Source organism: Crocuta crocuta, unplaced genomic scaffold (assembly GCF_008692635.1).
Source record: "Crocuta crocuta isolate KB4526 unplaced genomic scaffold, BGI_CrCroc_1.0 scaffold288, whole genome shotgun sequence".
Lineage (NCBI taxonomy): Eukaryota > Metazoa > Chordata > Mammalia > Carnivora > Hyaenidae > Crocuta > Crocuta crocuta.
Window position 1 is genome coordinate 5,712,023 of NW_027532607.1, and position 12,425 is coordinate 5,724,447.

Here is a 12,425-nt window from a genome sequence, read left to right on the forward strand (position 1 = left end):
GGGGGGGGAGGGTTGTTAGAACAGCCTAACCTCGTCCTGATGGACTCACTGTCTACAGCATCTACATCTGGCTCTCACAGACAAGGCAGAGCCTTCACGGGGACCTGTGGCTCCAGCTCTGAGGTGGACGGCAGGCAAACAAGAGCAGCAGCGGGTGGCTCTACTGTGCAAAATCCACTTAAGATCTTTTTTATGGCTCCCCATGGCCCTTAGCTCAGACGCCTCTCACGATCTGCTCCCACTAACATCTCGGGTCTCAACTCTCTTGCCTCCAGGCTGTATGCTCTCTGCTCCAGCCACACAAAACTGCATCAAGTGGGCATTCCCCTGATTCCAGACTCTGGTTCTCTCTGCTTTGAAGATCTTCCACTCACCTCGCCCTTCCTCTCCATCCACCACCACCATCCCTCCCCTGGAGACCTCCCAGGCAGCCTCCAAGTTCAATGTTGTTTCTCCACCTCCTTTGGCAAACACCTGTGTGAGAGCCTCACCTCAACGTAGCATCATAGCCTGTTTGCTCGTTCGCCTGTCCCCCAGACTGGGCCTTCGTATTCCCCATGCCTAGCCTGGCGTTTGACAAGAAAGGTTAACAAATCTTTGGTTAACCGTTGGTTAACAAACCATAAAGGTTTGTTACGATAAAAGGAAACAAGGAAGAGAAGAAGGGAGGAAGGACAAACAGACAAAAACATGATTTTTCACCTACCTGTATTGCTCTTTGGCCTGCATGATGACAAAGTCCCACTTGTAGTTAATTTTTTTGTTCAGGAAGTTGTAATTTTCCTAGAAATGGAGAACAAAAAGAATGCTAAGCCCTACCTCATATGCTGTGTGCACAGGGCAGCAAGCTCTAAGTCAGTGAAGGCGTGCCCCTGGCTCTAGACGCAGCCAAATGATCTCCCACCCCAGCTCTGCAGAGGCATTCATTTAAAGGGTAGCACCAAATTCTCAAAAAGCCTTTACGATAAAAGCCACACCCTGGCTTGGATTTTTTTTTTTAAATAAACATATCCCAAATCTGATTAGGAAGAGAATAGTGTGAGGGAAAACACAGAAATTCGGTATTCAACAACAGAGCATCACAAATGCACAAAGACAAATTCTAACATTGGTATGATGCTGGCTCTTCAAAATACATATTTGTAAAGAATAAAGACACAGCAAGATTGTTGCTGTCTGCCCAGAAATCTAGCCTTTTGAGAGATGGGTGTGTTCTTGGAGAAATCTGACTCATCCAACCTAAAACAAAAGCTACATTCTTGTTGGCCCATCACAAACACAAGTTCATATCTGTTCATCACATAATGTCCATTATCATGCATATTAATTGTCTCATTGTTTTAGGACAGTGAAAGGAAGGTAGTAGGTACCATGTGTCCAGTAGCCACTGAGGCAAGGGCTTAAATTACAGAAGGAGAAACTGAAGCTTGACATGGGGAAGAATTTACTTCAGCAAGCTGCTTCTAAATAAATGGATGGATGAATAGTAGATGGATGGATGGTAGATGGATGGATGGATGGATGGTAGATGGATGGATGGCAGATGGATGGTAGATGGATGGCAGATAGATGGGTGAGGGATGTTGGATAGATAGGTAATGGATGGATAGAGAGTGGGTGGGTGGATGGATGGATGATGGATAGGTAGACAGTGGGTGGATGGATGGATGGGTGATGGATGTTGGATAGATGGGTAATGGATGGATAGACAGTGGGTGGATGGATGGGTGATGGATGACAGATGTGTGGTGCAGGAATGGATGGCAAATAGATGGATGGATAGATGGTGGATGGACGGATGGTTAGATAGTAGATGGATGGATGGATGATGGGTGATGGATGGATGGATGGACAGATGGATGATGAGGTTACACATGATGTAGCAAAGGGGGAAGAGAAAAAAACAGCTCAAGACTTTATTCCAATTATAATAACTTATACTTGAAAGCATCTGTACCTTTTCATATTCTTCTAAAATCCCTTTCTTCTTTATATTTCGCTTGGCTAGATAGATAGCTGGAAAAGAAAGCAATGACATTTTCCATCATCACCATATTTTAAAACTGCATCTGCAGCCTTTATATGCATGAGGCTGCTGTCCTTGGCTTGGTAGGGAGAAGTCTCAGCAGACCCTTGCCCCCTTCCCTGGGAACACACCCAATACAGATGTGAACGGACATAAAGGTCGTGATGACAGCAAGACAAATGTCACCAAAGTGCAGAGAGTAAATAAGCAGCACTACCAACGGCATAGAGAGATGGAGTTTTACCATAGTCTGTATCTTCAGCCGGCCACTGCTGGGTGGGCCAGAAGTACGGCGTCTACAAAAGAAACCAGGAAACCATGTAAGCATGGGCTAACGACCCTGGGCTGTTGACTGGCCCCCTGGCTCCCCAGTCCTGTGGCTTGAGATGAAACTACCTCAGTCCCCTCCCCCACCATTTCTAAAGTTCTGATCTGTGAGGATATGAAGCCACAGAATTTCCTTCTAAGATAAGATTAATCCCATATTAACCCCAATGTCAAGGCCAAGACCCACCTGAAATCGGTAGAGGCTGTTGTCAGGCTTAAGAACAAGATTCCTGGGATCTTGCAGGGGGTAAATGTAGCCATATTTGACAATAAAGTTGCCCAAGTTCTGTGCCTCTGAGGAGAAACAGTTAAGATGTGGAACTTAACAGCAGACCCTGAAGGCAGGAGCTCATTGACCAACCCCCACACAGCACCCCTAACTCCAGAAGAGCAGCCCCCATCCAAACAGCACTTCATCTAAGGAGAGAGGACAGTGGTTCCTGAACTTGGCTATGAGCAATATCAGCTGGGGAGTATGGGAAGAGGAAGAGTTCCCCAGCTTGACCTCCAAGAATGACAACTCATAAGTCTGGGGGGAACCAGCGAACCCAGACGTTAATGGGGACCACAGGTGGTCCACTGCAGATGCTTGGAGAAGCTTCTTTGGGCCCCTTGGGTCTCAAGAAGTCCCCAGAGGCAGGGAGAGAATGTCTCTGACCACCAGAGAGTTCCTCCACTCAAAGAGGAAAGGAAAAAGGAGGCTATGTTTCTGGTCAACTTTTTGCCCAGCTCCTCCCCACCTCCAGCGTGCTTGGAAACATAGCCTTGTTTTTGTTTAATTGTTTGCATCAATTAAAGGAAAACCTTCCTGGCTCTTTCTCAGAGGCACCAAAAAAGCAGGTGTCTCCATCATCAAAAGGGAATTCCATTTCTGCAATCCTCGGGCCCAAGGACCCAACCAACATGCCATTCTGTATCTCAGCCTCCAAGCCTCAGGGAGGCTTTCTCCCAACGTGCCTTCTTCATTCTCACTCCCCACATCGTAAACAAGTCTCATTTTTTATGCCGTGTGATACCAAGAGCCTTTTTTCCTCGTGGGAAGTCTGTTCCTCAGATTCTTCCTATTCTGTTCCAACCCATGCCTCAAAGTGCTGCAAACATCCTAGCTTACATATGATTATCACACATACTGCCAGGCTCAAAACTCCCCCACTGTTTCCTTTTGCCTGTCTCCCAGATAAAACTTGGAATCTACAAATATGCCAGCTACACGCCTGTCCCTCCTCTGCCCTCCATACCCAGCTGACGTCATCTCTCCCAGTCTCCCCTCGTTCCCCCTCTCTGTCTCATTCAATCCGTTTCGACACCATTGCTCTTGCTCACTTCCCCTCTGGGAAGACAGACCCTCGGAACTCCCCTCCACAATCCGCAAGCACCCCTTCTTTCCAGACCAGCTGTATGTGTGCATCACCCCTCCAAGACTTCTGTTTTGACTGATTCTTCCCCAATTGCCTGTTATTTCCGTGCTCTCAATGTTTTGTACGGAACAACCATTTTTCTTCCCCAATTATCTATCGTGCCTTCCAGCTTCTGATTCTGGTTGTTTTACACATGAACGGCTTGCGTCTCCAATGTCAATTTCTCAGAGACAAAAGCTAAGCCTCCCTTTAGTCTCTAGCCTCCAGAGGTTCTTTGGTCCTTGTTGACGGAGTGCCCGACGAGTTCTCACCCAGATTGGAGATCCAAAGCCGCTGGGCGATCCACTGGAGAACGTCACTTCCTGCAAACCAGAGGCATTTGGCCATCATCAGAGCTTCCAAGCCCACCCCCCCACTTCCACGCCCTCCTCCACGCTGTTGCCCCAGTGGGTCTCCTCTAGGCTCAGAGGTGATCCCATCCCTCTTCCGCTCAAAACTTTCAGGACCTCCCCTCCACCGCACCCCTGTCACTATGTTCAGTCCAAAACCCTGCAGCCCATAATTCAGGGTCATCCATGATCCGACTCCGGCCAGATTTCCAGCTTCTCCTCTCCCACACACCCTCAATCTTCACCTCTCTTGTGGTGCTTATTTTCTCACCTTACAATAATTTGTGCACGGACTATTATTTACCAAGTAGGAAGTAAAGAGCCTAAGGCTGAGCACTGAAAAAAAAAATAGAGCCAAGGCATGCTGTCTGTGGGGCTCCAGACGGAGCCTGGCCACGTGACATCAGAGCCAGGGATGGGGGGAGAGTGGGAATGAGCTAAGGGTAGCGGACGGTTCTCCCCGGCTCCCAAGTTCTCAGAAAGAACTCTGAGGAGTCTGAAAATTCAAAATTCAGACCTGGCCTCTCAGATCACCCTAAAAGTCCTCTGGTCGAAGCAGGAGGGTGGGACATATTTTAGTAACACTCTGAGGGTTGATTTATAACTTCAGACAATGGAATGTGGGCACCACTTACAGCCTCGCCCCGGGCTCTGCAGGTCTCAGGGGCCAGCCTGGGAACAACAGTGCAGAGTGAAGACTGGTGTGGAAAACAAAGCAGGCGAGGCAGACACGGATGAGAGGAGGAGAGATCGGGAGGGACGAAGCACCCCCTCCCACTCATCTCCTAAGGATCCAGATTTATCTACGGGCCAAAGCAAGCCAAGTTCCACAAACAATCCAGAACTCTTATCAGATCCCAAGGAAGCTGTGGGCTTCCTCCTCAACCTGGCCCTGCAGCCGCATTAGGAGAACAGACTCCTTGTGCGAGGAAGGCAATAGCTTCCCCCGAAGAAAGATGAGATGTCCTGGAAGGAGCCACCCCAGTTCAGACGCCATCTTGCAAATACCAATGACCACGTTTTCCAGCAGCTTCAGCCTGCTTGACACAGGCCAGCCTGGGACCCCTGCCTGCATGCGAACTGGCCCGCAGAACACATCAAGAAGGGGCATCCGGGTCTGAGACCCCCACTGCCTGTGTCCCTGTGGCTGGACGGTTGCACGTGATAGATAATTCTCTCCTCAGAGCTAGTGAAGGGGCATTTCTTCTGGGCCCCTCGAGGGAAGGCCCTTATCACCCACTCACACACTCTCTGGGCTTAATTACCGGCTCACAGCCTGGCTAAGGATGGACAGCCTGTAATTCTTACCTTCCTCTCCACGCCCTGGGGCACAAATGTCCAGACCTGGTTTCTGTCTGTGCCCACATGCCCACCGTTGTTGCTTTCAGTGGGTTCTCATCTATTGCTCTGTTTTATTCACTCCCGGTTGGCTGTTCTCAAGCAAAATTCTTCATCTAAAATCCTCCTTAAAATTCTAGGACTAGGTGTTTTTGACTTTCCACCCCAGGTCTCCTTGAATGCTACTCGGGAGGTACGCAGACCGAGAGAGAGAGACCCAAGCAGACAGCAGCTGGATGAGCACCCTCCACCAAGGAGCCGAGGGTTTTCTCATCCACTTGACCGCTTCCTGAAATAGACCAAATGAGATTACAGAGCCACCAGCATCTGCGCCACGTGGTCTGTGCTAATAGCGCGGCAGGCTCCCGCGTCAGTCACCGTCATCCCCGGAAGTTCTGGGTCACCTGCCGTCTGAGGAGTTAGAGACTGATTACCCCACGTGCTTTTATCAGTGCCGACGCAGGGCCCAAGGCTTCTCCCCGGGTCCTGTTCCAGCGGCAGCTGAAATTCGCCCACACAGGAGGATGGAGAGAAAACACGGCAGGTTCGGCCGCCTCGCCCAAGTCCAGGAGGAAGTGCACCCCGTGTGCAAGAGAAAAAAGTAGCTTATGCGCACTGATGGGGGTAAGAGTATGATCACGGGAGTCACACATCCAAGCTCAGCCATGTGTGAGTTTAGTGACATGGGGACAAGTTGATGAGCCTCTCTGATTCTCCATGGCCCCACTTGCAAAAGGCGGATTTGTGGGGAATTGCTAGCTCTCGCCACACATCAAGCTTCCATGCTTGCAGGCCGCGTGCACAGTACTATCTCACTTAATTCCTGCACTCATTCTCGTAGACAGGGATTGCTAGCCCTGCTTTTTTTAAATGTTTATTTATTTATTTTTGAGAGAGAGACAGAGACAGAGCACAGTAAGGGAGGGACAGAGAGAGAGGGAAGAGAGAATCCAAAGCAGGCTCTGCACCATTAGCGGAGAGCCAGACGCGGGGCTTGAACTCACGAGCTGTGAGATCATGACCTGAGCCGAAGTCAGATGCTTAACTGACTGAGCCTCCCAGGCGCTCTGACTACTCCTGCTTTTAAAATGAGAACACCAGGGGCACCCGGGTGGCTCAGTAGGTTAAGCACCCAACCTCAGCTCAGGTCATGATCTCACGGTTCGTGGGTTCAAGCCTTTCGTCGGGCTCTGTGCTGACAGCCAGCTCAGGGCCTGGAGCCTGCTTCAGATTCTGTGTCTCCCTCTCCCTCTGACNGACACAGAGACAAGGACTACATGCCTTGAAAAAGGCACCTGAAAGATTCAATCCCAGGGTGCCTGACTCAACATCCAGTGCTCTTTGCATGGTGCTAGACCAGCCATGCATTCAGCAAACTTCTGTTAAGCACCGCCCCCCAACCAACAGCTCTGCTGAGCACTGGAGTTACCCAGGTGAGAAAGAGATATGAAGGCTTCCCAATCCAGTGGAGAATCCGGGCCAGAATTAACCAGGGGCGGAGGGGGGCCGGGGCAGGGACCCCTTGGGAGAAATTGTCACAGGTACATCTTAAACGCAGAGGGGAAGCAGTACCATCCAGGGGAGTCAGCCATCAGTTCTTGCCCTCTGGGGCCTGTGCTACACTGGCTCCCAGACTTTCCCAGGGGTGGCTCCTCAGTTTCCTTTTGTTCTGTGAGCTACTCTGCTCCATTCCGACCACCTGCCGTTTGCTCCAACCAGCCGGGCTGGTCTTCTGTTGCTTGCACTCATGGAAACTGAGTGACACGCTGGCGGTGGGAACCCTCTTTCTTCCAAGCAGACAGAAACGGAAAGGCGACACTGTCAGCCAGCTTGCGTCTGCCAAGGCCAGGGCACCTTGAGTGGAAAACAGTAAGGTGGCGGGCAGGGGGGCAGAGAATGAGGGTGCACAGGGAGCAGAGTGGCGAGTCCTGGGCTTGTGCTCTGAGAAGCTGTCTATTTCTGCAGACGCGGTGTCTCAGCAGGAAACACACTCTTTACTGAAAGACCAAAATCATACAACATATGCAACACGGCAACCAAAATGCATTCTTATTTTGCCGTTCAGCCCCTTCTGTCAATCTCCTCAAATGATGCTCCGCTATCCCACATCCAGGGAGAGGAGACGCTGGTGTCGTTCCCATGGGGCAGTTAGGAAGGGTGTCAGTATATTCAGACAGCTAACGGATGCATGAAAAGATGCTCAACGTCACTCGTCATCAGATAAGTACAAATCAAAACCGCAACGAGATACCACCTCATACCAGTCAGAGTGGCTAAAATTAACAACTCAGGCAACAACAGGTGTTGGTGAGGATGTAGAGAAAGGGAAACCCTTTTGCACGGCTGGTGGGAAAGCAAACTGGTGCAGCTGCTCTGGAAAACAGTATGGAGGGACCCCAAAAAATTAAAAATAGAACTACCCCACCACCCAGCAACTGCACTATTAGGTATTTATCTAAAGGATACTGAGGTGCTGATTTGAAGGGGCACGCACACCCCAATGTTCACAGCAGCGCTATCAACAAGAGCCAAATTACGGAAAGAGCCCAAATGCCCATCAATGGATGAACAGATAAAGAAGATGTGGTGTATATATAAACAATGGAATATTACTCGGCAATAGAAAAGAAGAAATCTTTCCATTTGCAACAACGTGGATGGTACTAGAGGGTATTATGCTAAGCAAAATAGGTCAGTCAAAGATAAACATCATATGATTTCACTCATATGTGAAAATTTTTTTTTTAATATTTTTATTTATTTCTAGGAGAGAGAGAGAGATAGCATGAGCAGGGGAGGGTCAGAGAGAGAGGGAGTCACGGACTCTGAAACAGGCTCCAGGCTCTGAGCTGGCAGTCAGCACAGAGCCCGACGCGGGGCTCGAACCCACGAACCGCGAAATCATGACCTAAGCGAAAGTCGGACGCTTAACCGACTAAGCCACCCAGGCGCCCCCACTCATATGTGAAATTTAAGAAACAAAACAGATGAACACAGGAGAAGGGAAGGAAACCTAAGATAAAAAGAGAGAGGGAGGCAAACCATAAGAGGCTCTTAAATACAGAGAAGAAACTGAGGGTTCCTGGAGGGGTTTTGGGTGGGGGGTGGGCTAAATGGCTGATAGGCATTAAGGAAGGCACTTTTAGGGATGAGCCCTGGGTGTGTTTTATGAATCACTGAATTCTACTCCTGAAACCATTATTACACTGTATGTTAACTAACTTGGATTCAAATTTTTTTAAACATTTTTATTTATTTTTGAGAGACAGAGAGGGACAGAGTGTGAGTAGGGGAGGGGCAGAGAGAGAAGGAGACAGAATCCGAAGCAGGCTCCAGGCTCTGAGCTGTGGGTACAGAGCCTGACGCGGGGCTCAAACCCACGAACCGTGAGATCGTGACCTGAGCTGAAGTCAGATGCTTAACCGACTGAGCCACCCAGGCGCCCCTAACTCGGATCTAAATTTTTTTAATCAATTAATTAATTAATTAAAAAGAAAGGTGTCAGGGGCGCCTGGGTGGCTTAGTCGGTTGAGCGTCCGACTTTCGCTTAGGTCATGATCTCGCGGTTTGTGGGTTCGAGCCCCACGTCGGGCTCTGTGCTGACTGCCAGCTCAGAGCCTGGAGCCTGTTTCAGAGTCCGTGACTCCCTCTCTCTCTGACCCTCCCCTGCTCACGCTGTCTCTCTCTCTCTCTCTCTCTCTCGTAGAAATAAATAAAAATTTTAAAAAAAAAAAAGAAAGGTGTCAGTATGAATTAGAAAAGGGTGGAGCAAAGACCAATTTTTTTCTGCCAAATGGTATTATTTTTTCACGCTACCTGACTTCATGAAAACAAGGCACACAGAAAGTGACAGTAAAAGCTTTTTAAATGACCTCCTGGGAGGATGGCCTCACAAAGCAACCTCCTCATTCTTTTCTTCCTTTCCCTTCCGACCCCTTCCTCAGAAGGAGCCTGTGGTCCAGGAATCAGCAAACTTACTCCGTAAAGGGCTGTAAATATTTTCACTTCAGGGGGCCATAAGTCAGTCTCTGCACAGCTATATAACCGTCATTGTAGCATAAAAGCATAAAGATAGTACATAAGTAAGGACACGGATGCGTTCCAATAAAACTTTATGTACAAACACGGGCCGTGGACTGAACTTGGACCTCGAGCCAGAGGCTGCCGTCCCCTGCGTGTGGACGGTTCCAGGCCTAGACGAAAGAAAGGCACAGGGTACGTTACCTGTCATGGCGTGAGGGACACTGGTGACCAGGACCTTCTGGTTCTGCATCCTGACCCCCGTGTCAGGGTTCTGCATGTCCTTCACTAGCGCTTCGATCTGCAAAACAGAACCCGAAAAGCTGGCTAAGCAGAACCGCTTCAAAAGCAGAGCGAGGCCCCTTGTGCAGCACAGAGAGAGAGCAAAAGAGGCAAGGGTGAGCGCCGGGAGCTCGGGATCGGGAGCTGGCTGCGCACCGAGTAACCACGCAGCTGGCCTTCGCGTCACAGGCACAAGCACCCTCGCCAGGTGGGGAGCTCCCAGAGATGCGCTCTGGCTTGGAAGTGCTGTGCGGGCCTAGGAGAAAAGGTAGCACTGGGGCGCCTGGGTGGCTTAGTCGGTTAAGCGTCCGACTTTCGCTCAGGTCATGATCTCGCGGTTCGTGGGTTCGAGCCCTGCGTCGGGCTCTGTGCTGACTGCCAGCTCAGAGCCTGGAGCCTGTTTCAGTCTGTGACTCCCTCTCTCTCTGACCCTCCCCTGCTCACACTGTCTCTCTCTCTCTCTCCTAGAAATAAAAAATATTAAAAAAAAAGAAAAGGTAGCACTTAGCAGAAAGGGACTTTGCTGGACAGAAAGTGAGAGAACAAGAGGAGCCAAGGTTCGGGAGGATGACAGTGCCCAGGGCGAGAGAGGGACAGAAAACAGATGAAGGGCAGACAGAGCCGGGACGACCAGTGGGAGCCAGATCACCATGGGCCCCGAATGCCGTTCCCGGAGCGTGAATTTTGCTCCAGCAGCGACTGCTGGACAGGAGCCTAATCCACGTTTGCGAAGCGTGGCCCAGGACAGACAGAAGAACACTGAGGCATGAAGAAGTCTGCCAAGGAGGGGACACGTGGGGACATCCGTTCGAAGCTACTGCAATGGCCCAGGCAAGAAATGGTGGGGCTCCCACGCTTACCACTTCAGCCCCATGGTCTCTTCTCAGGAGAGCAGCCAGAGTGAGTCTAACGGTTATTCTAGAAGATGTCACTCCTCCGCTCGAACCCCTGCAGAGGCTATTCCACTTAGAGGCAATGGTAAAGCTCCCCTACCGTTCTATGTGGCCGGGACCCCTTCTTCCCTGACTCTTTTGCTATCACTGCCCACCTGGCTGCCTCCGATCCAGCCATAATGGCCACTTTGCTGCTTTCTGGCCATGCCAAGCACGTACCAGCCTCTTGCCGCAGGGCCTTTGCTCTGACTACTCCCTGTGCTTGGACCACGCTTCCCAAGAACCTATGTAGCTCACTCGCTCACCACCTGCTTCAGGAAGCCTGAGACCATCCTACTTAACGCTACAACTTTGAACTTCACCCCCAGCATTCCTGACGCCCTGCTCGCTTTTTCTATAGCTCTCACCTTCTAACAGAGAAAACTACCTACCTACTGATTACATTTATTGCATGGTTCCCTTGATTCTGGAAAGTAGTCTCTTCAAGGGCAGGTCTTCTGTCCGTTATTGTCTGATGCTCTATTACAACTGCCTAGGACAGTGTCTGACACATAGGTGATACTCAATAAGAGCCTGATGCATGAATTAATGAATAAATGAAGGCAGTGGCATGAAAAAGGATAGGAGGGCATGGCTTTTAGAGCCCTAGTTAACTCGAATGAACTGTACTTATGAGTGATTGACTCGTTCGGTGAGGGTGGCAGAGTTTCTAACTCCCGTGATCAGAGTTGCCAGTTACCAAAATAGAAAACGTAGAAAGCGGAAAGGAAGGAGCACCTTCTGAAAGCAAACGCTTCAGCTTGGGAATGCGGACTGAGCTAGCCAGTGACCGGCAGCGGGTGGGAAATGAAAGTCCCAAGTTCGGAGGAGATGAGGGTCCGAGATAAGAATTAGTCATGAGCAGGGGCGCCTGGGTGGCTCAGTCGGTTAAGCGTCCGACTTCAGCTCAGGTCATGATGTCACGGTTCGTGGGTTCGAGCCCCGCGTCGGGCTCTGTGCTGACAGCTAGCTCAGAGCCTGGAGCCTGCTTCGGATTCTGTGTCTCCCTCTCTCTCTGACCCTCCCCTGCTCATGCTGTCTCTCTCTCTCTCTCAAAAATAAATAAAATATTAAAAAAAAAAACAAGAATTAGTCACGAGCATTGAAGAGAGAGTTGAAACAAACAGAAACAGTGAACTGACCAAGGCAGAGCAAACCGTGGGAAGACAACCACAAACACAGCCCCGGGGATCCTTAGGGTATTTTTTTTAATTGTTACTAATAAAAAACAGTCTTCCACTTGAAAAAATTAAATGGAACTAAAATAGACTGAAGGATAGTTTGAAACAAGCTGGATGGGTTGGCACAGTTTAAAAAAGGCAACCCGGAGAGATGGGCTAAATGGGGAAGGGACATTAAAGGGGACACGTGTTGCGGTGAGTACGGGGTGTTATACGTAGGAGATGAATTGCTGGAATCTACTCCTGAAATCATCATTGCTAACCAACTCGGATGTAAATTTAAAAATTTTTTTAAATTAAAAAAGAATAAAAGGGGGCGCCTGGGTGGCTCAGTCGGTTAGGCGTCCGACTTCAGCTCAGGTCATGATCTCACAGTTCGTGGGTTCGAGCCCCGCGTAGGGCTCTGTGCTGACAGCTCAGAGCCTGGAGCCTGCTTCAGATTCTGTGTCTCCTTCCCTCTCTGCCCCTCCCCTATTCATGCTCTGTCTCTCTCTGCCTCAATAATAAATAAACATCAAAAAATTTTTAAAAATAAATAAATAAAAATAAAAAATGAAAAAGAATAAAGGTGG

General features: G+C 49.6%; 1 protein-coding gene across 1 annotated transcript in view; it reads right to left on the reverse strand.

Annotated features, from left to right (window-relative positions):
- The window catches only part of RGS9 (regulator of G protein signaling 9), a 77,869-nt gene that overhangs the window by 56,113 nt on the left and 9,331 nt on the right, over positions 1 to 12,425 (reverse strand). Inside the window, exons 2-7 of the mRNA XM_077780334.1 lie at positions 9,663 to 9,759; positions 4,023 to 4,073; positions 2,541 to 2,647; positions 2,271 to 2,322; positions 1,958 to 2,016; positions 707 to 783 (exon numbers count right to left, since the gene is read on the reverse strand). Of these exons, the coding sequence (XP_077636460.1) occupies positions 707 to 783; positions 1,958 to 2,016; positions 2,271 to 2,322; positions 2,541 to 2,647; positions 4,023 to 4,073; positions 9,663 to 9,759 (443 nt within the window). The remainder of the gene's footprint in view (positions 1 to 706; positions 784 to 1,957; positions 2,017 to 2,270; positions 2,323 to 2,540; positions 2,648 to 4,022; positions 4,074 to 9,662; positions 9,760 to 12,425) is intronic.